This window comes from Passer montanus, unplaced genomic scaffold (assembly GCF_014805655.1).
Source record: "Passer montanus isolate IOZ18808 unplaced genomic scaffold, ASM1480565v1 scaffold8, whole genome shotgun sequence".
Classification (NCBI taxonomy): Eukaryota; Metazoa; Chordata; class Aves; order Passeriformes; family Passeridae; genus Passer; species Passer montanus.
Window position 1 is genome coordinate 2,358,026 of NW_024373256.1, and position 27,640 is coordinate 2,385,665.

Sequence of the window (27,640 nt, forward strand, 5' to 3'; positions counted from 1 at the left end):
TATCCTGCTGTGGGGAGGTGATCTGCATGATTCTTTCACAGAGCTCTTGTTGCATCTCCCTGACGAGGCGTAGCCGTACTTTTTGTCTTCTTGCCATTTCCCATCCTGGATTGTCATTTTGACAGATTACCAAAGTCCAAACCATGAGATTATCCATTGTGCAGGAAAGAGCAAAATCCATCAGGAATGAGCCCGTGTCATCATGGCTGATGAAAGTAGCTGAAGGAGGAGAGTAATTACAGATTCCTCGGTTCAGAGTCGCAGTGGTTATTAGGCATGGCTGTAAGGAGAAGTGACGCGTTGGATTTATCTCCATGCTAATCATGTTCTTCAGAGAGAAATCAACAGCTGTTCTTCCATGGCAGTTGAATGGCAAGTGGAAGGTGCCTCCAGCTAGGTTGCAGGGGGAAAATGTGTCAAAGTATAACCTGTCAGAGCATTCACAGGGGAGTGTTTTGAATGAGTGAAGATCATTCACCTGAATTCCCAACTCTAAAACATGGCTTATAGCTCGGAGCAACTGGGTCCAGCTGTGTTCCAGGCACATAGAAAATGGTGGAGTGGCACAGCACGATAATATCTCACTGTGACAGGATGTCCTCTGTCTTACCTGCTCCTGATGGGCTGCTGTGTACTTGGCTGTTCAGCTGCGCTGGCTGGAAAGTTCTGCTTTGAAGACGAAGAAACTTTCTATTTCTTTACCTTGGAAACAGGAAAGGTGGATCCCAAAAATGCCCAATATGTTAACAGTGGGTGAGGTACAGCTGAATGTGTGTGTAGAGAAGTTTTTTGGCAAAACTGGGGAAGAAAAGAAGTAATAAGAGTATAACTGTGATCTCCCCTCTGTCTTCTCACCCTCCCATCAAAAAATCTAAAATAAATTAAAAATCAGGTGCTGTGTGTGTGATCAAGCTTTGCTCCAACAATGAATGCTGGGTTTTCTTTGTGTGTGTAGGTGTTGGAGACCTGTGTGAAGAACTGTGGCCATCGCTTCCACGTCTTGGTGGCAAACCGTGACTTCATCGATGGCGTTCTGGTGAAAATCATCTCACCCAAGAACAACCCCCCCACTATAGTACAGGATAAAGTCCTAGCACTGATTCAGGTACACAGCTTGTCTCTGCTTCCATATGTTGCTGCCTGAAATAAGGACTGTCTGCTTCAATGCTACGCATCACTAAACATGCTGTCATCGTTAAAAATGTGGCAAGTTTTTTATATATAAACTCAAACAATATATCCAGATTGGTGGGGAAAAGCAGACATGTACACACATAGATATTTTATCCAGGGAGAGCTGTCTGGTTAGAGAGGTACCGTGCTAAAACAGGAGGATTTAATAAAAGGCGAATGGATGCTTTTGCAATTTAACAGTCATATCTAGAAGCTGGAGACTTGCCTGGGTGATGAGCTTGTCATCTGAGGCCAGGAGATTTCAGAGGATTGTGCTTTTGGTGTCAGCTGCAGAACACTTGCCTTTCTGTGTCTGTTTCCCTGACCGGAAAATGGAGCTGTTTCCCTCCATTTGAAAGCATTCTGCATTCCTTTCAAAGATGGTTATAGAAGAGTAAATGACCATACAGGAATTAAAATGGTTTTGGTGTCTTTTCTGTGGTTATTGTGCAGTAAAAGCACACTGTCAGATCCTTGCCTGCAGTGGGAACTGCAGACATGGGCCTGTCTGCCACTTCTCCTTCTGTGCAGCACAACAATAAACAGCCATGTTAATTCCACAAACCATTAGCCACACATGAGGAAACATTGGTGCCTGCCTGGAGGAAATCTGACAATTATAGGAAGCTTTATCACTAAGCTTCCACAGGCTACTGCATACACCAGAGACTAAAAGACAGTGCGTATTTAAAATGATATAAACCTGCTGCAGTGTTTCCTTGTGGGGAGGTATTTACAAATGCACAGCATCATTTGCCAGACACACTTCTGATTTTTATGGCAAAGCATGCACTTGGATTTCTGCTGCTTTATTTCTTATTTGGATACAGGGATAGGGCATCCTTAGAGCATGACAATGTAAATAAGTGATTTTCAAACAGGAAATAGGTAGGGTGGGCATTGAGTTGAGGTCTGTGGGGTCCCTTTATTTCTGGTATATGATTTTATGGATTTTTTAAAAAATAGCACAAAATTAATGAATTTATTGAAAGCAATTCTTCTGCATCTGACTGAGCCCTCAGGTTTCTGCCTCCCTTTATGGGAGACTGGATGCATGCAGTGACCAGGAGATGAGGTTAAAAACGGTCCCATAAAGACAAACTGGGTGTGTTTCCATGTTGTTTTAGGGAATGTTGGTTTTGCTGGGCTCTGGGTTTAAATGGATTCCCAGTTGTGAATGCAGCTAAGATGGGAGGGTTTGTAACATAATCACAAAGCCACAGTCATTGCCTCAGTGTATTAAACAGAGCTTTATCTGAGGAGACTCAGTGCAGTAGAGCTAAAAGCCTCACTCTGGGTACTAAATGCCTTTTGATATAAAAAGCCTGAAAATTATGAAGGTTGCCTGTGGGTGGGTTCTGTACGTGTCTCTTTAGCTGGAGGTGGTAGGGGACTTTGTTTTCCAGATTGCCTGACAAGTTTGGAAGAGTGGTGGCAGTCACTCATCCCAGGTGCCCTATGGACACACACCCCCAAAATACCCCATGACAGCTTCACTCAGCTGGGGCTGTGCTCTGCAGAGCTCCCTGGGGTTGGAGGTAACCCTGTCCCAGAGAGCTGATCTCAGCTTTGCCCCACCAGCATTGTATTTATCCCTTTCTATATCCAGGGGTTTTTTAATTGGGGAATTAATAAGAACAGAAATGAGAGGATTAATAGCCCAGACTTGGAAGCATGGAAGAGAACTGTACAAACAGCACACATCTTCAGGCACACAGCTCTGAAATTCATGGGCCTTTCCATAACAAGGGTAGATAAAGCTGCCATCCAGTTTCTTATCTAGAGACTTGTTTTGAGATGTTGAGCATCTTGTGTCTCACTTTCCCAACCTATTTCCCAGTGTACATGAATTAGCATATGTTACACAGTGCTTATCCTTCCTTCTTCACCTTGCTGGGAGGCCTTGGAAATATTCCTTGTCACTGTGCCCCTGGTAAGAGCTGGCCTGTCACCCTGTTTCCAGACACTGGGATGGTCCCAAATTTAGGGGCTGGATTTACAATGGTATTGAAGTGACCGGTTTGGGCACACTGAGGATCCAAGTGGGATTTATCCTGAAGTATTTGAAGCTCTGAATTCAATAGCCCCTTTGTCCTACACGTGTTTGGACAATGGGCAGGTCTCCTAAGCTCTAGTGTAGCTCCTTATCCATAAAGCAGAGCTAATATTGCAGCTGCCTGGTTGGGTTGTAAGCTGTCTAGGACAGGGATTGTCTTACAGTGTGTGTGGACAGCACTTAGAACAATAGTGCCTGTCCTACTTGTGACCTCTGAGACACACTAAGGTAGATAATGCTCCCAGCTCAGGTGAAGAAGAATACAAATGGAAGTGTCTCCTTTCTCCAGGGAAGAGAATTGCAGAAGAGAGAATATTTTTAAAAGGTGAAGTGCAGATGAACTGAGATAATTTTACAAAATCCACAGGAAGCCAGTGAAAGAGGGGATGCATTAGTACATCCTCCTGGACAAGCAAGCTTCACTCAAAACTGGGGACAGAATTCAGCATATTTTTGCCTCTAAGTTTCCTTTGAGTGATGATTATTAAATAGAACATCCCTTGCCTAACACTTTTCCCTTTTGCTTGCAAATAGAGTTGGAGTGGTGAACACCATTATGTAGAAGCGTCATTCAGATGGCTTCTGATGTAAATTGGAAAGGCAGTGAAATGGCAAAGGTGGAGTTACTTGTGCAGTCAAAACCTCCATCAGAATTGGGGATGTTTTGGAAGGTCAGTTCCAAGGAAACAATCCTGTGTGCTGTCAGAGCTGTTTTCTCTGGTTCAAGCAGGACTGTCTGGACTTGCACTGCATCAGAAGAGTTGATGCAGTTAATTTACTCTTAACAAAGCTGAGAAGCAAACCCAGGATTGTCTGCTTGCACCTGATAATGGATTGTCTCCTGGGCACAGATGGTAGGAAATGCTCTTTCTTAGAACTGAACAGGACAGGAATGCAAGTTAAAAATTAATATTATTTCTTATCTTACTTTGCTATCTTGGATTTCTGTCCTCTCAAATATAAAAAGTGGTTCAAAGAGCTTTTAAAGTAAAAATAGCCAAAGAACTAGTGTAAAAGTGATGACTAAATGAATTAAATTCCGAGCCCACGTGCGTCTCGCAGCAGTTCTGGATCCAGCACACTGATACCCTGCTCCACACACATGGGGGTTTGTGGAATGCTTCATTTTTTAATTGAGTCATAATATTTCATTTTTTCCTTCCTCTACCTTTTTCATATTTGGTTCATTTCCAACACAAGTGAAAGGGGCTGAGGCTTTTAGCATACTGTGCTCCCAGCAGCTTCGTGAGTGCAGGAGGCTGGCTAGCCAAGAGAAGCACTTAGTACTCCCACTGAAGGAAAAGCTCAAATGTGAATTGAAGTCTTTTTAGACACTAGAGAATTCATGCAGGAGAGATATTATGAATGTTCTGGCTGTGGGAATTTCTCTCTTTTAAACTCATCCTTTGTGCCACACTGGGGTGTCTTGAGTGTTGGATATGCTCTGTCAGAGCCCAGGCATCATTAGTTCTGCTGCTCAGGGGACTGTCTCTTTCACAGGACAAGAACCTCAGAAAGGGCCTTTTTTTTTTCATTTAAGTCTGGTCCAAATAAAACACTGAAGACAACTTAATGGCTGTGTTTTTCCTTTGGCAACAAATGAGGATGTTTCACAAAGTGAATGGAGATTGTTTAAGATGATTGTACAGCTTTGTGAATTTAGGTTAGATCTGTTGAATCTTTCACACAGACCTTTTCTGGTGGGTCATTTGCTGTGCAATATGCCAGAAAAGATTAGCATCAATCACTGCTGAGGAGAGGAGATGGGAAGAGACTTTCATGTATGTTCACAGATTTTGATGATCAGGAGCTACTCACAGCCACTCTGCACTGGGTTCCTCTGTTTTATATCTGAATAAAATGTATGGGTGCCTCTCTTAATATTTGCAGGATCTTTTAGACCAGGTCTCATAATTCCAGCTTTCCTTTGAAGCTGAAATCTATGGAAGCTTTTACAGTCAGTATCCGAGGTCAGGGTGGGGCTGGAGCTTCATTTGGAAGGTTTATGGATAATCTCTTGTGTTTTCCAGGCCTGGGCTGATGCCTTCCGAAGTAGCCCCGATTTAACTGGAGTAGTGCATATTTATGAAGAACTCAAGAGGAAAGGCATCGAGTTCCCCATGGCAGATCTTGATGCTCTGTCTCCAATACACACACCACAGAGGGTAAGCTGCAGCCTTGCAATTCTGGGGTGTTTTCCCAGGGTGTCTAAATAGATGGATAACTACTCGTTTTCCCCCTCCCATTTCTCTGAATTTGGCTCATTTTCTCACTCCTGGAAGGACATTTTAATAGTGAAAGGGCATGTAAGAGAGGCATAATACAGACTGATAAGCTATCTCCTCCCTTGAGTCAATCATCAATCTGAGAAGCTGTAAATTGTTATATTTAATCTTGTACCATAAAACCACCAAACAAATGCAACTAATTTGTTCAAAGAGAGCCCAGGATTTATGATTAAGATTTACTTCTTTTGCTCAAAAGTGTGGCTGTTTCTGTTGGTGATAACCCTGAGCCAAGGTCTGCCTGTCTGTTAGGGGTGTACAGAGTCTGAATCTCTCTGATCCCACAGTAATGTGAGAACTTTACACCTCTGAAAAGTTAGGTCTGGAAAGTCGACAGAACTGCTGCTTGGAAGTAACTTAATGATCACAGGTGCTCTGATTATTCACTCTGAAAACTGAAGTTAATGAATCTTTGAAGCGGCAAATGCAAGTGATCAAGGACTGAGAGATTACAATTCTTGTGTCAAGGTTAATTAAATTCAGTATCTACGTATCACATCATTTTTTGGAAGCCTGTAACTTAATTCCTAGTTTAAAAATAATTTATAATTGTTTCTCTTTGGCTCTTGTTTTTATTTTGCTTCTCACTTTTCTTGTAAAACCAAATGGACTTAAATGTTTGTGGGTTGGGTCAAAAGAGATGGGCATGGAAGATTTTTGGAGCTGTCATTCTTTTCTAGTAGCTGCACTGACCTTTCCCACAAGGTGCAATTATGTTCTATATTTGAGCCTGTTTGGCCTGAGGTTGCTGACAAAGCAAGTGCTGTCCCAGCTCAGCTTTTGAACTCCTGTCTTTCTGATGTGGCAGAGTGTTCCTGAAGTTGATCCTGCAGCAAATATGCACAATTCCCAGTCTCAGCAAAGGATGAGCAGCAGTTCTTACTCCTCGACCTCTCCAACAGCCTATTCTGCTCCTCAGGCCCCAGCCTTGAATGTCACTGGTCCCATCACTGCTAATTCTGAACAGGTATTGGCATGTTGATTCTTTCGAGTGAGACTCTTTCAGCAAATCAAATTAGAAATTAATTTGCAGAGGAACTTTCATTTTAACTCTTTGGTCTCCTAGGTCTGGCTCTACTTAGTAATCTTTCTTCCTGTTATGCTGTAAAATCTGGGCTTTGGACGTGTCTCTGTGGCCTGGTAATGACAGCACAATCTGCTGGTCCAGCCCTCTCAGCAGTATTTTAGCAGTTATTCCCATTATCCCCTCTCCTTTCAAGGCACAGAATGCAAATGCCCTAATACAGGATTTTCTTTTCTCAATGCAAAATGATAACTTCAGAGCCAAAGATTCTACTTAAAATATGTTCTTCTTTCCCCACACTGGGATGAGGCACCACAGCCAAGGCCTGGCTTTAGGTGCTGTTTGCAATTGCTTCCCTTCCATACAGACACAGCACATCTGGATTTGTGATGATAATTCTTCTCTTTTTCTCTTCTTTTTCTCCTGGGTAAACTTTTTATCTCTTTTAGTTTTTTCCTGCTAGAATGTCTGGAGCCTGAGATATCAAGTCAGACAGAACCAGAGATATCTCAAAGTCAGTTCTTGAAAATGAACTGCTTCAACTAAAAGATTATGCAGTGTTTTTCTGTCTTGTTACCCCAATTTAGATTGCCCGGCTGCGCAGTGAGCTGGATATTGTTCGTGGGAATACAAAAGTGATGTCTGAAATGCTGACAGAAATGGTACCTGGACAAGAGGATTCCTCAGACCTTGAGTTGCTTCAGGTAAGTTTCCTAGAAAATATTATTCTGACCCTTTCTGTGCTTGTGTTTTTCTGGGGAGTGTGTTTTGTTGTAGCTCACTTCACAGCCCCTGCTTGGATTCATAATGAATCTGGGCTGTGCCTGACCCTGGCAAGTGCCATCACTTGATTTTCTTCATTTGTTAAAGCTTCCAGTGATAAGGGTTTCCTGACTTCCCTTGAAACTTGTTCTACTGCTTTCCTCTTTGTGTAGCTAGAAATTTTTCCCAGTGTTGAATATCAGGTCTCCTTTACCAGTAAGCAGCTTAGAATTGCCACAGGTTCTGTAAGCCCTGAGCATTCCTGCATCTTTTACACTCCTCATCACCACGTGTCAAAACATTCCCAGTCACCATGTAGGAAAAAGCACTCCATATGTCCATCTGGACAAAAGAATGCTAAGGGTCTGTGGATCCTCTGCCACTTGAAATCTTATCTATGAACTAATTGTCTTTCCAGAAGGTGTTTTTTCCTCAAGGTGTGGTGTCTTAAGGCAGGTGCTCAGGTGAAGTTTTGTGGTGTCCAGAGGGCTAGACCATATAATCAGGAGGGATTTCCTTGCTGGAAAATCTCAGTCCAGTGCAGTACTGTGCATCTCAAGAGGGAAAACAGTATAAACTGAGCTCGTGCCTCAGGCTTGACACCTGTTTCCCAAGGCTAGTGGTCATGGGGTTGCCTTTTGGCTGAGGAAAGTCACAGAGTCCCACAGATGAGGAGCATTGTGATCTGACATTCCAGCTGCTGCCCTTAACGTGGGATTAGCTTTTCCACAGCTTCAGAAATAGCCTTCTGTTTTGATCCTCCAGCAGGGAGGATGGGCTCCCACAGCAATCCAGTCGGAGGAAGGCAGGGAATTGCTCTGTGATACATCAGAGTTTGAAATCCATCCAAAAACTGGTCTCTCCCATGCAGTGGCATTGTGTGTTTGTCTCAGAGCCATCATGGCAGCTGATGAGAGGCTCTGCAATAAAGAGCCTTTCAGTCACTGCCCATTTGGGTCGAAACTGCTCAAAACAAAAGCAGCTTCCAGGAAACCATGACAGGCCGAAATCGAACAGTTTGCTTACACTGAGAAACAACCACCAGCATCTTGACAGCGTAACCTTAGAGCACAGCTTTAAGGTGAAAGAACTTGATCATAAAATGGAGTGACAGCAAGGATTCTTTACTCCAGCTGGTTCCCTTCTGTGACTGATGCAGCCTAAATCTGAATCACAGGCTGGGGAGAACCCGTTTTTGATCACAAAGGATGGTTAGCCTTTTGAGAGCTGTGAGTTGGGTGCTGCATGCAAGGACTCCTTGCTTTGAGGTTTATATAGCCCTCCTCCTTAAATAATTCCTGACATTTTCTCCAACAATCAAATGTAAACAGCCTGTGAGAGAGCCAGCTCTGAGCAGAATAGATAGGTACTGTCAGCCCTCTCGGAAAGGCAGCAAACAAACCTCTGAAATGTCACAATCTGCTTTGAAAGTGATGGGATCAAAACTGACATTGGAGAACACATTCCTCAAGCTGTTAAGGCAGCTGGATTGCACTAGGTGAAATTTATCCAGAGCTTAGGATGTCAGACCATGTAAGGAAAACAAACACATTTTTGCTTTCATCCTGAAGGTTGTGTACCAACAAGTCATGCTTGTTTAGTGCTGAATTTTTGCTGTGAAGTGGAGCTGGGAGGAGTGGAAGATGACAGAGGGACATGCTTTAGCTGGAATGTGTCAGTGCTTATTGAAGTAAAACCATTGGCCTGATCAGAGGCACCCTGCCATACGTCATGTTTCTTCTTGCAGTTCTCCTCAGCAGACCAGTTTGACCTTTGGTCTTGAGGCCTTTCAGGACTACAGAATTCTGCTAAGTATTTGGTGATAGAAAAGATGTCCTGGAAGCATGAGAACTCCTGGTCTAGGCAAACTGAAATCTAGATTTCTTGATGAGAGGCTTTTAAAATAAATGCCCTCCCTCTGCATTCCTTAAAATGTTCTTCTGAAACTCGCCATTGCCTTTGTGCAGTCTCTTGTCTGTGCACTTGCTCAGTGGAAGGGAACATTTCTGTGTGTCTCAGTGCTGGAGGGTGTGTGGAACTCACCTTTTCATGCTCCTGCTCCTTGGTTTGTCTTTACCCTCATGTTCTCTGAAGCTGTAAGTTCTCATCCTAGCACACACTTACTATTTGTGGTAATCCTGATGAACCTTTTTTCCCCCACATGTTCCACCTTACACATCATTTAGTTTTTAAGGATGGTACTGCCAGAAAGAGCAGATTGAATTTTCCTTGAAAGCTCTCTTCTGGGAAGGTGTTGTATTAACATGTTTTATTCTTAAAACAGATGACAAAAATACAGATATTTATTTTCTGAAGTGCTCAGAGTTAAATAAGAATCAGGAAGTTGAATTGTGAATAAGCTCTCAAGGTTTTATGCCATCATCTCTTGAAGGGCGTTTGATTAGATGTGCTTTTGGGTGACATTTAATCATGCAAAGATAAACTTGTCTTAGTGTTTCTCAGCTGGGGGATATGTTTGGCTGTGAACAGAGCTCAACTAAATCTACTTATTGCTTGTTGCTTATCAGAATGTGTGTGCACAATGCATTCCTCCTAGGAACTGAACCGAACCTGCAGAGCCATGCAGCAGAGAATTGTGGAGCTTATCTCACGGGTGTCCAATGAAGAAGTCACAGAGGAGCTGCTGCACGTGAATGATGATTTAAATAACGTCTTCCTCCGATATGAAAGGTGGGGCATCTCTCCCAGCAACCATCTACATTCATTCAGGGTTTCCACATTAGAATAAAATAGGTCACTTGGTGAAATTGGGCCTTCTGGGCCAAGGGTCTAACATGACACAGAGAACCAAACCACAGGAACCATTTACACTGTGGTTTTATTGCCTTTTATGGTAACATTCCTGTTTCAGTTGATTCTTTCAATACTAGGATTTTTTTTTTTGTACTATGCATTGAATTTTTGTAGGGCATATCCATAAAATGCAAGGAAACCTTGTGAAAACACTCGAGTCTGCGAGTCCCTGTTGTGCAGGGCTGTACAGGTGTAGGGACTTGGGACCAAAAATAGCACAGCCACAGTCACTAGCTCCCCTGCTAGCCAGGCTCTGCAGGCTCTCTGTGCTGCTTCCTGGCTTAAGGAGGCTCCCATGAGCTCTCTCTGCCCTCTGGTCTCTGAGCTCTCCAGTCCCAGTGCTGGTGCAAGCGGAGCTGTCTGAGGTGGGCGGGAGCACCGTGCATGCAAAGGGTTTGTTTTTAAGTAACACTTAAAATCTTGAAAAACAAAAAAAGCCTGTCTTGTGCAGAGCTAGTGTTTTGAAGAGCTGGTCTGCAGGAATCATCCCCAGGGACAGGACTTGGGGCACAGGACTTTCGACATGTCAGACAAAGGCGCTGTCAGGCACATCTGCTGCAGGAGGTGACACGTGATGCCACAGTCTTGGGAAAGTTTAATCTTCCCCTTAATGACAGGCCTGGGGAGCGAGGCACCAAAGAGTACCCTTTGTTCCTTGCTCTTAACACAGGGCTTTGTTTCTCAAGCCTTTAAAAATAAATTAGACTCTAGATCTGTGAATTTGTGCTGTCACGGCAAAGGCTGCAAATACGACTCGGTGCCCTCGATTTTGCCTTTGATTTCGTCGTTCAGAGGAGATGGGGCAAACTTTGAAACAAACGCTGGCTTTTTATGTGAAATGGTGTGTGTTTCATGCACAAGCAGGATTCTACAAGTGGCAGAGTGTAACTAACACTGAGGTTTAGTCTGGTCACCCTTAATATTTTTTCTATTTCCCCCCATCTGCGACTTTGCTGACTGTGGCTGATGTGCTTGTAGTCATTATTCATGAAAGGGAAGCTGAGTGATGTTAGCAAGCCATTTGTGGTGGAATAGCTGCACTGGTCTGAGCATTCAATAAATTCCAGTTCCTCCTCTGCTATTCCAAAAGCTCCACATCCATCATGCTGATTTCTAGCACAGGGACCAAGCTCCAGCAGTGACTCAAGTAGGAGCTCTGGCCTTTGCTGTGAAGCCTTGGGATGTAAATGAACAGAAGCCTTTTGGTGAGAAATGAGGTGGGAGGTGTCTTAGGTTTCCAGCAAAGGGAGTTGGATTTCCAGTAATAGCAAACACCCACAGTTTCCTAAAATTGAAATTTGGGCCTGAATTTGGTTTTGCTGCCTTTTAAGTCTGTGTTTTCCTCTGTTACATTAAGAAAACATTTTCGTTTGCTTGACATTCCCTGTTGTATTTTGTCCATCTGGGAGAAAACCCGTAGGATTATGTGAATATTATGGGCTTTTTGCTGGAAAGAGAAACTACTTCTAAAACTACTTTAAAAAATTCAAACCTCCAAGAAGTCATGGTGCTTTTCCATGGTAAGGAAGGAGATCAGACTGGCCTCAGACAGGCCATGGGAGGAGGTAGTTCCCCTGCTGTTTTGAGTTCATAGAATCACAGAATGGTTTGGGTTGGAAGGGACTTCAAAACTCATCTAATCCCACCCCCTGCCATGGGTGAGGACACCTTCCACTAGACCAGGTTTCTCAAAACTCCATCCAGCCTGGCCTTGAAAACTTTTGTAAAAGCTGGGTTTAAGGTTTTGGCCCCAGATGTATGGAGTAAAGAAGAGATCAGAGCTTGACTAACCCTACTTCTTCTCCTTAGAAGTATGAAGGTTTTATCCAAAATCATTACTTTTCCTTGTTGGAAAGTACCAACCCATTTGAGCACAGGGTGAGGCCATTTTTGAGTCGACTCAGGATGTTTTAAGCAGTGAATGTGCTGCCCATTGTCTCTCATGCCACGTGTGCCTGGCTTGGGCTGTGCCACACACATATGGCTCCTCATTTACATTATTGCAGCAAGAGGGAGCTGGTAAGTGGGAGTGAGATGAGCTGCAGTGCTTGGCTTGTTGAGCTGTGAGCATCAATCTTGCTGCAGTTCCTCCTGTCCCTTGGCTCACACAGCAGTCTGTCACAAAGCACTTAATGATTAAACCCCCCCCCCGAACAAAAGACAAATCCTGCAGTGTTTTTCAAGCATGTTTGTGCTGCAAGATCAGATTAGTCAACTTAAAATCCACCTTTGCCAAGACTGCAACTTCTCAGCAATCCTCCCTTTGTCCTGGCTTGGAGTTAAAGCTTTCAGGCTTCCCTTTGGAGCCAGAGAAAACTAAGTTCAGTGGCAAGCATGTCATGGCTTAGTTATAAACTCATGATTTTTATTATTTAGTGGTGGCTTTGATAATCTATGTTGGTTTTTTTTTATTCCTGAACAGGTTTGAACGATACAGATCGGGACGCTCAACGCAGAACGCCAGCAATGGAGTAAGTGCCTCATTCCTTTGATTCTCTCTTACCAGCTGCAGCACTGTCAGTAGTATCACACCCTCTACCTGCCCAGCCCTGTGCCTGCCTGTAGTGGCTAATGGTGGATGCCAGGAAAAGTAAGAATGTGGCAAATCCGAAGGGATGACTTCTAGCTCAGGAAGTCACTTCACAGTAGAACATCTCTGTGTTTACAGTTCTTGATGGATTTTCATTCCTCTATTAAATTTTTGATTGCTTTTGAGTCTGTGTGGACTTTAGGAGTTCACAGTGTCCTTAAGCAATAAGTTCCACAGTTTCACTATACATTTTTATATATTTATTTTGCATTTATATATAACAAATATTTTGTTTACATTTGATCAAGTCACTTAATGATTTTTGTTTGCTTCACCTAATTTTTCTTCACTGTGTCTTACAATACCGTTGTTCAGGTTAATTTTCTTCCTGCCATTCATAATTTTAGGAACCACTCTCATCTCCTATTTAAGCAGCCCCTCTCCAAGCTGAAGATTTCTAATTATTCTTTAAATGAAAACTCTTTTGTAGCTGTTTTATAATGTTCAAGGTCTAAGTTCATGATGAATCTGTACTTCTATTTTGTTTTCTCTTCTGCATTCGTAACTATTTCCTCTGTTTACTGTGCTTTACCACTTCTGCAGTGTGAGGCAAACTTCAGCAAAGATTCTCTATTGACATTTTAATCATAGCAAAGAAGTTTTGTTTCTGAAAACAGTTTGTACCTAATGTGGAAAATTGTGATGTTTAATGTTGTACTGCAAGAAGAAGTTTCTGGCATGTGTAACTTACGTGTTTCTTGTGTCCTGACAGGTACTGAATGAGGTGACAGAAGATAATTTAATAGATTTGGGTCCTGGCTCTCCAGCTGTGGTGAGCCCAATGGTCGGGAACTCAGCACCTCCATCTTCACTTTCTTCACAGCTTGCAGGGCTTGGTGAGTGCCTGATCTAGATCATGCTCTACCTATTATAATGTTGCCATGTGGCCTCCAAAAGGTTTGGGTGTTTGGCTTACAGGAGGATTAGAAGGCATTCCCACTCTCCTGCACTGGGGCAATCTGCAATTGAGAAGCAGCCTGGCACAAGGGAGGAATTTATTAATCAGAGGGAAGACTGATGGAGAGGGTGCAGTTTGTTGTTCATGGCAGAACTTGTACTACTACTTCTATTTCTGCTTAGTTATAGTTCTCTGTGACATCAGCTTGGTGATGTTCTTGATTCCCCTTCTACAAATAATATTTATAACCTTTGGGTGAAGGGTTTTATGAAGCTCTTAGGTGGTTTTCATTAAATCAAACCAAAGATTGTGTGATTGGATCACTGGATTTGACTGAAGGTTCTCCACCTCTTTCAGCACTGCACCAATACCATATCCCTTTGTGTGAAAGTGTTGGTTTCACAGTCAGTAACTGAGAGAAAGCATTGTGGAGAAAACTACTGTCCAGCCCAAAATTTTGGACTGTGTTAGCGACCACTAAATGTCTCAGGATATTGGCAGCAGGTTCACACCAATTCCCAAATGCTGGCTTCTTGATGAGGAGCATTTATGGAGTGTTGCTTCCAGGATGAACTAGATCATCTCTACATTTTTCTTTTAAAAACACATGATGAGCATCCTCCAGCCTTTCCTGAACAAAACTGTCCTCAGTGCTGCAGCTGTTAATGATGGTGGTGTTTGCATGTGGTTTGTTATTTCACTGGTTCACTATTTCTTCCCCTCTGGTTGCAGACTTGGGCACAAACAGTGTCAGTGGCACACTCAGCTCCCTCCAGCACAGTAATCCTCGTGATGACTTTGACATGTTTGCACAGACAAGAGGCAGCTCCTTGGCTGAGCAGCGAAAGAAGTAAGTTGGAGTTTGTCTGCAGCACTGAGTCATGGCACTGCTGTTTTCTAAGGGCATCAATCTGAAACTTCTTGACTTCAGATTGAAAAAGTAGTCTTGGTGTATGTTTTTGTGCTTTTAATCCAATCCCTATCATTTTGGTTGTTATTAATATGAGCACGTGGAGAAGTTCCTCCTGCTGGACAGAGCAGACTGGCTGGGTACTGTCTTAGTTAATGAGCTCACTGGAAAATTGGAAGAGTGCTTGCCTGTATTTCTGCCTTCTCCTAAAGGCTTGTCATCTCATCCAGCCATACAGGAGCAGAAGAGTCCTTCACCTGAAGGTTATGGATGTGCTTTGGTGGCTGAATTACTGTCATCAAAGGCTTGGAAACAGAATTACCATCCAGTTAACTCTCCTTTTGGCCCCAGTCAGACTCTCACAGGCTGTCAAGGCAGTGTAGCTTGCCTGGCTTCATGCTACCCCTAATTTGTTTATATGCATAGGGCTTGCATCTCTAGAGCTGCAAATCTGACACTTTCAAGGACATTTAACAGGTCAAATTATTTTAATGTAAAATAAATCTATGCACTTATTAAGGAATCCTTTGATCCCTGTCAAGTGATATTCAATAAAAGACACACTCAGGTGTTTTTCTTTCATATATTATTTCTTGCCTCCTGGCTTCAGACATTAGAGGAAGCAGTCAGAACATCATCAATATCTTGTCTCAAGCTAAGAAATGCTGTTAAATAGTTTATCAAAAATTTAGAAAACTTGAGCCTACAAAGTTATTGGGCTCTTTTATTTGCAGTTATCAATATAGCTATTGGTACTGCCTCAGCTGTGGTGTCAGTGCTGAGAAGAAATGCTTTAATGTAGAGGGATAAGCCACCACTGGAGATTTTGGGCTGGGAGCCTTAATGTACAGTTAGAAAGGAGATGCATTGCAGGAGAGATCTAATCGAGGTCCCTCTGTCTCTTGTGCTAAATGAAGCACAAAACTACTCTTCCCACACCGTACCTAATGGAACAAGGAGCACAGATCATCCATGATTTCACAAGGGAGGATTGCTCTGTCTTCCTTGGATTGTGCACTGCATAAACAGAGCAGCAGGGAGGAGGAGAGGCACGAGTGTGACTTGCTGTGGTGTGTAGGTGACAGCTCTGGGTGTGAGAGCTCTGGGTGCTGTGCTCACAGCTTGGGAGAAGCCAGCAGGAGGAGGAGAGAGGGCTCCCCCTGCTCAGGCAGCCCCTCCCAGGAGCTGATTTATGGGCACGTGTTTGTGTCTGCTGCAGCTCATGGTTCATCCTGTGCTCTGCGAGATGCTGCTGCTGCCTCTGTCACCTGACTGCTACATGTCCCTTTTGCATTGCAATTTAAGAAGCTTTTAACAGCTCTGTAAATAGTGCATTTCTTTGTCTGCTTCACTGCAGTTGCATAATTCCATCTCCCTTTGAGTCTCGCTCTGCCTCCCCTCCATGCACACAGCAAGGTCAGGCTTCCAGATGTCATCTCCAAATCTTTGTTAAACATAATGTGCAATCAGGCCTCTTTTCACAGTCCCCCACTTGCTCCTGGACATTCTTTGGGTGCCTCGTGACCTGGTTGCCTGCCTTTCATAATGCTGATCTTACTCTCTTTGCTTCAAGGTGCTTTCCAAAACTGATGGGTGGCCTTTGTACAGAGCAAGTTCCTCTTCTTGGGGTACACACAGTGCCCTCCAAGTCTTGTTAAGAACAAGAATTGCTTTCTGGTTCCCAGGGGAGTAAATCAGGGTATCCAGGGTATTGTTCTCCTGTGAGGAAAGGCTGGGAGAATTGGGATTGTTCAGCCTGGAAAAGAGAAGGGATTGGGGTGACCTAATTCCAATACCTGAAGGGAGCCTACAAGAAAGGTGAGGAAAGACTATTTACAAGGGTCTGGAGTGACAGGACAAAGGGGAATGGCTTCAGACTGAGAAAGTTTGAAGGGCTAGATTGAATATTGGGAAGAAATTCTTCCTTGTGAGGGTGGTGAAGCACTGGCACAGGTTGCCCAGAGAAGCTGGGGCTGCCCCATCCCTAGAAGTGTCCAAGGCCAGATTGGACAGAGCTTGGAGCAACCTGGAATAGTGGAAGGTGTCCCTGCCCCTGGCAGGGGGCTGGAATGAAATGATTTTTTAAGATCCCTTCCAACCCAGACCTTCATATGATTCCATGATTGCTTATGGATGACTGCTGGAGTTTCTTTCTAGTTCTGTGGATTGTTCTTTTCTTCCAGTGTGATGTACGAGGACCCGCAGGCTGTCAAAGGCCTGGCATCTGCCCTGGATGTCCGGAAACAGAACACAGGAGGGGTAGGTCACAGCTCTGTGTCTGCTTATCCACCTGGAATCCAGGCTGGAGGTGGCTGCTTTGACTGAGCTTCTCATTCTGTATTCCTGCAATGTGCTAGTAATGGCTATTTTGAAATTGATATCTGGGAGCAAGTACTTGCTCAGTAATGATCTCTAAAGAGATGCTACACTCCAGTCTAAAAGACTTCAGAATCATAGTGGGTAAATTCTCCTGTGTCCTTGCAGCTTGTCTGGGGAGTCCAGCTCTTTGCCTGGAATCACTGCTGAGAAGAATTAAATGGGGAATATCCTGTGAACACTGATGTGCATTGGCTTGGTTTGGTTTTACTTATGAAAGTCTTCAAGTGCATGGATACACAAGCGAGTTACAGGGAGAGAAGTGATGCAGACTGCTTCACATTCTGTGCCATAACTGCCCTTGCTTGCAGCCTGTTCTGTCTGCCCAGGGCAGGCTCTTGCTCTCTTGTGTGGGCAGAAGAGCCCCATGTGCTGTCACCTTGCAGCAGCTGACACTTAAAACAGGGGTGAGAGAGCTTTGGGCAGCTTTGTCTGCATCCCTCTGTGAAGGCAGAAGTGAAGGAGCTTTCAGATAATCCCTCGACCCTTTCTACCACTCTGCTTTTAAAAACTCTGCTGTTCTTTTGTACACAGCTGTGTGTGAGGTTTTAGAGGACAGAGCAAGTTCAGAGCCTTTTCCAGTCCAATTCTGGGCTGTGATGACCACTAGGGAGCACGGCAGAGCCAGCATAGCATGGGAGAGCCAATGCAGTGTGCACACTCACTGGGGAAAATTGCTTCCCCATGCCTTGGCTGATCCCACCCTGGTTCTTTCATGAAGTGGGAGTGCTCTGGGCAGCTGGCATGCCTGGCAGCTTGTGCTCCAAGCCAGGGAGAATTTGTGTTGGGAGCCAGCTGGGGTCAGATCACAGCTGCCTGCCTGCCCAGGCCATCATTCAGTGGGAGCAGGGCCTCAGCTCTCACAGAGCATCCCCCACCCCACAAACCTACCTACAGAGTCCCTGTCCTCCTGCAGGAAGGGCAATTTATAACCCAGGTCAGCCCCATGACCAGCTGGAGCTCAGCCCCACAAAAACACATGACAGCAGTACTGAGGGAAAAGGGGAAGCATGAGGAGGCAGGGGCAGAAATATTCCTTCACAGGAATTCCTGAGTCCAGTGTGACATCCCAAGCCCCCAGTATCACTGAGCTGTTATTGGCAGGACCTGGGGAAGGATTTGAGATCCTGCTCTTTGTTCCTGGCTAACCAAATGCAAGGGGCTTGCATTTAGCTGGTCCAGGGGGCTGTATTCCCCCAGTGGCCTCAGGGTCATGTCTTCATTTATTAACACTTTTGTTCCCAGCCAGTTCTGCTTTAGGCACCAGCACAACCTGTCATTCACACCAGCAGAGCTGCTGCTCTGCCCCAAGTGTTGTCAGTTCAAAGGGCTGTGGCTAACCTCATCTGAGGGTCAAAGTTTTTAGGGGTAAATGCCTTATGGGTTGTGGAACTTGGGGCTATGAGATGTTGAGACTTTCAGCCTCTTTTCAAAGGTCCTGGAGACTGTAACATGTAATCAGAAGAGCTTGTTTTGAAATGCAGTAGCTCTGTAATTGGTAAACACTTTTTCTCAACTGTTGTGAGGCTTGTGGGTGTCTCTTCTTAAAGGAAATAAAAATTAAACTCTCCTAAAGTTACCAGCCCCAGTATGTGTAGCAAAAAACTGGCAGTGCTCAGTAAATGAAAAGACAGGCTTTAATTTGGGTAGAGCTAATTTAAGAACAGCTCTGGGGAGGAGCCAAAAGCTTTGCAACACATTCTTCACACACATCTCATTCCAGCACAGTTGTCCAGTGGCAGAATTCAGCACATCCGACGTTTCTAATGCAGTCATTCTCAGAATGGTCTGCAGAGACGGGGCTGATCACGTGGCATTAGCTGTCTTTTAATGTGATTTAGCAGCTGGAAACAAGATGAGCTAAAAATACACTGTTTTCTTAATATTGCTTTTCCATGTTGGGAATTGCTTTTGTTGCCACTGAGTTGTTGCATGATCACAACCAGGAGGAGAGGTGTCCAAGAAACAAGTCTCTGGTGTTACACAGAGAGTAGATGAAATTGGAATGATTTCCCTGTATTTTTTTTCCCCTCATAAAATGAGACATAAAAGATTGCAGCTGATTCTCCATTACCTGTGTTAATGGGGACAGGGAGGTGTCCCCTGTGTGCAGGTGCCTGGGTGGATGTACACAACACACCAGTGGCTCTCTGCTGAGCTCACCCAGTTCTGGGCTGGAGCCACTGCACTCTGCTGAGCCCAAGCAAGCCCCTCCAGAGCTGGAGATGACTCTGCATCCCCTGGCTCAGGGAGGAGGTGCTGAAGGACACAGAAGCATCTTAGAGTGTTGGTGGTGCTGTGCCATGCAGTCTGCAGCCTGCTCAGGGGAGCTGGATGCATCAGCAGTCCTTTAACCTCTGTGCTTTTCAAGAGGGGCAGTTTGAAAGGCTGCCAGGACACTGCAGCAAACTGCCCTCACTTCCCTCCACTCAACACCATTGCAGAGCTGCTGTGCTGTCTGTGTGGGGCACAGTCTGTCTGCTGAGGTCAAGGACATGAGCAGGGGGTGCTGCAGCCCACGGCTTCATAGACAAGAGGGGCTCCACAGACTGTGACATGAGAGTTTCCAGTGCAGTCTCACTGCCTGCAGTACCTTGTGCAGCCTCACTTTTCCTTCTTCTAAGAAGATGACAAACATCAGCCTCACTACTAGCCAGTGATTGGTTTATTTTATTATTATTATTGTTTTTATTTTTAAGGACATCATGGAGGGAGTGCTAAAATGCTGTGAACTGTCTGTAGGAAGTGCAGAATTCTGGGTGAGGTGTGTCCCCTTATGGACAGAGCTGACAGGCAGAGGGGGACACAGCTGCTGCCAGAAGCTACTGTAGGCAACTCTGTGTGTGTATGTGTGTGTCTGTGTATGTGAAGTTTTTAACTGTTTTATTACTTTATCACGGGTTGTTGCTGTGGTTTCTCTCTTTATGGACCTTTCTGTTCTCAACACAGAGGAGAGGTAAAGGTGGGAACTCAGACATGGAGCCCATAGACAAGTGGCTAATTACACAAGGAATGGTGAGGACTTCACCAGTGAAGCAATTCCTCCTGCCCACCCCAGTCCCTGACCTAGAATAACCATCCTCCATTCACCTCTTGTCCTGCCCTCTTGAACCGCTTGAAATCAGACAGTACAAGGAGTTTATTTCCCACCTGCATCATTACCTGGGGCAAAGGGAAAGATTTGCACCAATTTCTGGTTTGTTCTGCACAAAGACCTGTAAATAACTGAATCATGTGTAGGATCCCACGTCACCTTCAGAAGAGGCCTGGGGATCCAATTGGTTCCTTCTACTGTCTTGATTTGTTTATGCAGTATCCACTTTTCGAGGGATAAACACAAGTCTCATGGACCTTATTCACAAAGAGGACACTTGCTATCTGTCTGTAAAGCAGCCTTTTCTGGTAGTGCTTAGATTCATGGTCTGGAGTAAACATAGGGAAGTTGTAGGATCATATGTAGTTGAATTGAGTAATGTAGGGATCATTCTTTATGCAAGGAAGGGAATGGGAGAGCTGCTGCCCAGATTGACATCTTCAACCCCACTGGCATTAGGAATCAGACTCCAAAAGGTACAATAGTGTTTCTGGCTTCAAGGATTTAATTCCTGTGTCTGGTGATGCCAGTGCCTTGATAAAATCAGGCTTCTGAAGATCACTGAACCTGTGCACATTCTGACCTTGTTTGAAGTTGTCCTTCATCAATGTGCTTTCAGAGAGAAGTTCAAAGCTTGCTTTAGGTGCAGAAGCCAGAGGAAAGGAAAAATACCCTCAGCTATGCCTTAAACCCAAGTTCTAAGACCATTTTTTTTGGACTATGTAATCCATCATTTTAAGTGTTTGAGATTAGTACCAATAATGTGACCTAACTGTAGAAAATCCTCCTGAGACAGTCCTGGCTGCAGCTGAGTTCAGAGAGATGCAGGGAGAATTCCCTTTGCTCTGGGGTGTGCTGGCAGTGCAGCATGTGGGGCTGGGCACCAGGAACAGGAGTGTCTCACTCCAAAGAGAGTCCTGAATATCCCAGACTAAGCTGCCCAGTGCTTAAACAAGAGAAACATCCCAGAAAGCTTAAAGTTTAGAAAATCCAAAGTGTGCAGTATCCACTCTGTGAAACACTTCATTTATTCTTCTGGATTTAGGGCTAATGCAGATTATTTCTCAGGGCCAGCTTGGAAATTTGGCTGAATTTTGAACGGCTGGTGCACACACAGTGATGGGGCAGGTGCTGTATCTGCCTGCCCAAAAGCAGCTCCACACCTGCTCACACACAGTGGGATAAGCCCACTGTGGGTACCTGTCCCTGGGAGCCAGAGTGTCCTTTTGGTGCTGTCAGACACCCACAGCTCACAAGGTGAGGGTGAAAAGCTGTAGAATGAGCAGCAGTATCAGCTTTGCCTCTGATGCTGTTGGCTGTGGCTTGCAGAGGCTCTTGCTGTTTGGTGGCTCTGTTGCAGCAGGGATGTGCTGTGCCACTGTTAGATGTTCATCCATAATGAATAATCCAGTGATTGAGTTAGTTCTTCTTCTTTGCCTTTCCACTGTTTACAAGAGCGGGGAAGCATGAAATCAGCACCCCTGCTGTTCACACCACTCACACCACTGCTTTATTAAAAAAGCAAACAGCATATTCCTTCATTGGCTTGTGGTTATTCAGTCTGGAAAAAGGATACTGCAGCATTCATGGAGATCTATGGATTTGGGGAGGGAAGGGGGCCTGGCTGTCCAACCAGTCACTGCTCTTACAAACCTGTCACCTTGTTTGTATGCTAAATACGAGAGAGAAATACCTAAAATAAAACTAAACTAATCATTAACTCTGTTTCTCTCTTAACTGGCTGTAGTTCTTAACAGTGTTTATTAATATGACCTGTAGCATTTACAGTGCCAGTGGATAACTAGAATCCCAGGTATGACCTTGATGTGCCCACTCTGTGGGGTACTTTTTGTACTTTGGTGAGGAGGAAAGGGGTGAGCTGACACTGCTGTTCCCTGAGCCTGCACAACACTGAGACCACTCAAAAGGAATTCTCCACCTGCCAGAGTGGTTCTCACATCCCTCACGACCTGACATTATTCTGTACAAGCTGTGATACATTCTTTGGGCTGAGTCCTTCCCACTCCATTTCTCTGCATCCCAGTTCACCACACACCTTTGCAGTCTCTGGCTCTCCTCTCCCAGTGAATTTGGCAGTGTTGTTCTTGTTTCCAGTTAACCTGTGGCTCAGTTCTGCCATCAAGGTGATGCCAGAACCATGGAGACAGACACAAGCCATGCTTTTATCCATCTCAGCTCTACCTACAAAACCAAAATAGACAAAGTTATATTGGCAGAAAATGTTTCTGGTGTTTATATGGCTGAGGGATGGGAGGTGAGCAGTTCAGTGGCAGATCTGTCTGCAGTGTGAGGTCAGGGTTTTGCAGGTCTCACACAGGGGTCTGTATCAGCAGCAATTAGGCACAGACTTTACCACAGAGCCACGTTTTAGTGCAGGTAGTCTCAGTTCTCTTCTCATGAGATTGGACAGCTACTGAGATTTGCATTAATATATTCCTTTCTTAGAATAATCTGTCAACCCACTCACATACCAAATGGGTTATTTGTTATGAAAGTGAGAAGTAGGTGCTGCTTAAGCCACCACGTCAGGACATTAACTGGGACAGTGGCAGGGGAAGGATGAAACTGCACCAGAATTCACAGAAAGTGATATGAACACCACTCAACATTCTATCTTGACTGCCAGCAGCACGCCTGGCTAGAGAGGAGAGCCCTCTTTGTAGGGAAGATAGGTGAGTAAAGATTAAATGAAACCTCTGTTAATTAGTTACCAAGTGGGATGCCGCCATGTGCCTTCAAGAGAGAGATAGGATCTGAGATGTGGAAATGACTTGGGTAATGTGAGACTGTTGAATAACATCATCATCTTAAAGACTAAAGTGCTTGAACTGTGGATAAACCCAAAACCAGGCACGTGAAGATCTCATTCCTTCCATGTGGTGGGACCCCTCTCCCTGTTGAAGGCAAGCAGCTGCTTCCCCTTACCCAAAGACCATGGGGGTCTCCTTAGCCAGCCGTGGTGTTTTCAGAGCACTCTGCAAGGACAGCCCAGTGCCTGGTGGCAGTGGCAGTGAGGGCTGGCACATGCAGATGGGCTGGTGGTTGTACAGCCTGGCAGAGCCTGGGCACAGCAGGGGAACTCTGCAGCCCAGCTCCTGCCTGCCCGGCCCTGCAGTGTGCCAGCACAGTCAGGAGTAACCCAGGAGTTCATTTAATCCTTACATGTAAAGCCAAGCGTGGTCCAATATTGAAGCCAAGCAGCTATTTCAAGATCTCAACAACTTTAAATAGATGGTAAGGCTGTAGTAGTAAGCTGGAGTAGCCTGCTAGTGTGCTCCTAGTGCTGCTGTAGGAATGCCAGACCTTTACTACTGCTAACCAGCAAGGGGGAGCGAGTAGCAACTAACCAAGAACTGGTGTCAGCTTTGTTAAACATCTAGAAAGAAGTGGAATTAACTAAGCTATTACAAGGCAGTAGTCTAGCAACAATTAGCATAAACCTTGTTAAACATTTTAAGAACATTAATGAGCTCACCTAGAGACCTGAATTGTCATTTCATACCTGCTTCTTTTCCAGTGGGATCATTTTTAATAGAAATAAAATGTGATAATAATAACCTTAAACTGTCTTTTTAAGGGTAGAATATTGGATTTTATGACTTCTGAGGAAAAATATTGGCAATACTCTTTGGCTTTTGATTGCTAGTGAGAACATCAACACAATCTAGCTTAGATAAGTAGGAACTTGAATTCCAGGTTCCTGTGGGTTTTGTGGGATTGAGCACTCACTTTTGTTCTCCCAGCCCTGCTTTTCCATTTCTCTTTCAGGGCTGTTGAGATGATCCCATTTCTAGGATTTTCCAAAGACTAAATAAAAAAGGAATTTAAACAATCAGACCAGCTTTTAATTAAAGCCAGTTACTTGAAGTACCCAAAAATATTTTGTGACTTAATTTCCATTTACTGTAAGTATAGACTTAAAAAAAAATCACAAATATATTTATACAAACAGCTCTTGCAGCCTACACTATCTGGGGAGCTCTCTTGCCAAGACTGAAAGCTTCACTAGACCATGGAAGTTTGCATAATCAAAATATCAACAAGACAGTGTCCCATTCCAGAGTTTTTTCCATGTAGTCTGTGGTTGCACTGCTGCTTGTTCCCAGAAACTGTTGTCTTTTTTTATGTGTAAACTAGTTAATTTATTTTTACATTGTCTCTGTTGTGATTTAGGGGTTAGTTATTACAAAATTCCCCTGCACATCTTTCAGTTTAGGGCTTCTGAAAGGGGAAGACTTGCCAAGTACCCAACTGACTGGCAAAAAACTGAGCTTCTCTGTATGTTCTCTTCTCAGTTTAAAATGAAAAATAAATGTTACAATGTTATCATTAAAATAATTTAAAACTTCCAGTTGCTCTGTGAGAATTTCCTCCCTCTTTATTCTTGAACAAGTTAAACCTGACACACGTAACCCATGTTTTATGAGGAAATGGGGCTCAGAGTCTTAGGAAAGTAAACTGGAAGTTTGTGCATGGAAGGAGCAATAGATACCAACCCTCAGCTCTTCTGTGGGTGTGCTGGGAGTCAGGGAAAGCTTTTTAAAAGGTCAGTGCTGAATAGCAAACGACTGACACACTCAGATGTTTATCTTACAGCTTTGTCTGCTTCTCTGCAAGAAGTGCTCTTGCACTTCTGAGGGCTTTGTTTGTTTGTTATAAGTAGCTCTAGCTGAAAGTAGAATTCCCTTTTTTGCTTTTTTTTTCTTTTCATTTTTAAAAAATTCTTACGAAACACCACAGCACAAACTCTTGTGCTGCTGAGCTGTTCTTCGAGGACTTCTGCAAATTCAAGAGCCCTGTGATTCTCAGGAACTCAGTACTTGATCAGTCATCTGTCATGTTCTGAGGATAATCAAGATTTGAGCTGCTGTTCCTTCTAATACGGGGGCACAGTACTGCCACACTTTGTAGAACAGCTGCTCTTATATTCATAAAATCATAAAATCCTGGAATGGTTTGGGTTGGAAAAAAAGATCATCTCATTCCAACCCCCTGCCACGGGCAGGGACACCTTCCACTATCCCAGACTGCTCCAAGCCCCATCCAACCTGGCCTGGAACACTTCCAGGGATGGAGCAGCCACAGCTTCTTTGGCAACCTCCCCACCCTCATAGGGAATAATCTCTTCTAATATCTAATCTAAATCCACCCTTTTTCAGCTTAAAGCCATTCCTCCTTGTCCTGTCACTGCAGGCCTTCATCCAAAATCCCCCTCCAGCTCTCTTGGAGCCCCCTGTATTCCTGTAAATTTTATTCACAGAAAAGGAAAAAATAAACCAGTTTTTTTCCTGCCTTCCATGCACATGTTCTTATCCTTAGAGAAACTTAAGCACCTTTCTGAGCTGCAACCCAGCCAACAGCTCAGAGGCTGCACCTTCCACAGTGTTAAGCAACACAGGAGAGAGGCAGCAGTGCAATTTCTGCAGTAGGTTTTAGGTTGCTGTAGGATGAATAAAATCATTACTTTATATCTCTGAAGCCAGTATTTTATAAAGCTGTTAAACCAAGGAGACAGTTTTACAAGATGCAACTTGTCCTTGGGAAGGAATGTGTTGGAAGGTGCTTGGAGCTCTTCCCTTGTGAGTGGCCAGCTCCTCCAGCTCACTGTGATAGTGTTGTGTGTGCATGATTCAGGAAATCAGAAAGGGAAAGTTATTCTAAATCTGGCCTATTCCAGAGGAAACTGCAGGAATTTATTTTCTGTTTGGGATCTTTATGAATTTGCTGGAAGCAAAGTGACACCTTGTACCTCTGACCATGGGGACTGTCACTTTGTCCAGTGACTTGTCAAGTCAGAGCCCAGCCACCTTCCTGTGCTGCTCTTTGGGGGAGATGCTTTGAATTGAGTTCTGGACTTACAGTTCTTGGACACAACTAACCCACTTTAGCACACCTCAAGCAGGGCTTAACTGGCCTCCTCAGTACAAAGGGCCACTTGATTCTGAGAAAAAATTCCTGAGGAGCTTTGCTAAACAGCCTCAGCCTCTGTGATCCAGCATCTGTCCATCTTCCTCTGCTGGAAGTGCCTGAGAAAAATTTCCCAGGAAATGTATCTGCAGAGCCTCTTCCAGCTTTTTTTATTGAATCACAGAGTCATTAAAGCTGGAAAAGACCTCCAAGACCATCAAGTCCAACCATTAACCCACCGCTGCAACTAAGCCAGGTCCCAAAGCACCACATCCACAGGGTTTTTTATCACTTCTAGGATGGGAAATTCCTGTGGGAGGTTTCAGACAAAGCTGTGGAGAACCCCTGACACCTCTTCTGCCTGGGAGAGTCCCTCTAACAGTGCCAGGTCTCCTCCCTGCCAGCCCTGCTGCTCAGCTGCCATGCCCTGGCCTGGAACTTGCATGTCTGACATTGTTTTCCAGCTATTTCTCAGGTTGTCCTTACCAGATCTATTGTGGTGTTTTCCTGTTTACCTCGGCAGGGCTCTGTTGTATTTAAGCAGTGTAGTTAAGTCAGGAAATTCTACCCTAATACTCAGTAATTTCCCTTTGCTGACCCAGTTACCCTTAGCACTGCGTGAAATCGCTGCCCTTCAGCTGCCTCTGCTGCCTGTTGTAATCACACTGGTATCACACCAGTTCCACTGCAGGAGCAGAGGCAAAGCTTCCACACCTGTGTGTTTAACTATCCCTGGAGCCTGACCTGCTCTGGAGAGCCCTGCTGCAGCTCTGGGGCTGCGCTCTCCTCCTCTGCCCCATCCTCTTCCTCCCTCACCTTTGAGACTCCACACTTTGCACTGGCACACGCTGGGCTCTGCTGCCAAGGGTCACCTTTGGCAGAGGAGTGGGAACTGGGAGCTGGGACAGTTTTGCTCTAAACCCTTGTGCCAAGGCTTGCCAGGGCTTGGTGGTGTGGTGGGAGGAGGATCTGGGAGGAAGCATGACTGTACCCTGGGCTCTGACTTCTCCACCTGCGCAGAAAACCAATTTGTTTTCTTAGGAGTGTTGCCTGAAGACTTTGAGCCCCTCTTTTTCCTAACCCTTCACTGCGGCTAATACCCATTTTAAAAAACAAAAGGTGTAAATTTAACATTTCAAAACCTAACTGATATCCAGTATTCTACCCTTAAAAGCGTTTCACGATCAAGATTAGAATCATCAGTCCATCTTGATGGTTTTAATATGTGGTCGAGAAGTTACTCATCTTATGCTGGCATCCAGTCACGTCATTCCCCATAATCTTTCTCCTGTTTTTTTTAGCCTTGTTGTTCATAATTTCCTTTCCAAGTTGTTTCTTTATTTGAAATGCCATTTATATTTTGTTGCCTTCTTTTTTTTTTTTTCCAGCACATCTTACATCTTTGTTTTTGTTTTGTTTTTAATCTTATTTCTGGCGTTTTCCATCGCTCTGTGGCCATGATTGTGGATGTGTTTTGGTTTTTGCCTGCCTTGCTGTTCTCTCGCTGCACTCCCTAGATCCCTGTTGCACAGTCCTCTGTCATGGATGACATTGAGGAGTGGCTCAGTACCGACTTGGTGAGACTCTTTATATTTTCATTTTTCACTTGCATGGGTAACTTTCAATGCATTGCTGAGTTCCTGGTACTTGTCATAGCAGGAAGCAGTGAAACTTCCCAAGCAGAGAGTCTGGTTCCCTTTGAAGGGAATATCTAAGCAGAAAGAGTCAGG

At 44.4% G+C, this 27,640-nt stretch overlaps 1 protein-coding gene across 4 annotated transcripts in view; it reads left to right on the forward strand.

Annotated features, from left to right (window-relative positions):
- TOM1L2 (target of myb1 like 2 membrane trafficking protein) overlaps window positions 1-27,640 on the forward strand; it is a 56,329-nt gene that overhangs the window by 20,481 nt on the left and 8,208 nt on the right. The window contains exons 4-14 of one of the 4 annotated variants that reach the window (XM_039731806.1): window positions 956-1,105; window positions 5,260-5,394; window positions 6,323-6,481; window positions 7,126-7,242; window positions 9,858-9,991; window positions 12,537-12,585; window positions 13,417-13,540; window positions 14,335-14,452; window positions 16,696-16,771; window positions 19,838-19,903; window positions 27,428-27,487. In XM_039731806.1, coding sequence (XP_039587740.1) covers window positions 956-1,105; window positions 5,260-5,394; window positions 6,323-6,481; window positions 7,126-7,242; window positions 9,858-9,991; window positions 12,537-12,585; window positions 13,417-13,540; window positions 14,335-14,452; window positions 16,696-16,771; window positions 19,838-19,903; window positions 27,428-27,487 — 1,188 coding nt within the window. The other 3 variants (XM_039731807.1, XM_039731809.1, XM_039731808.1) reach the window with 3 other exon arrangements.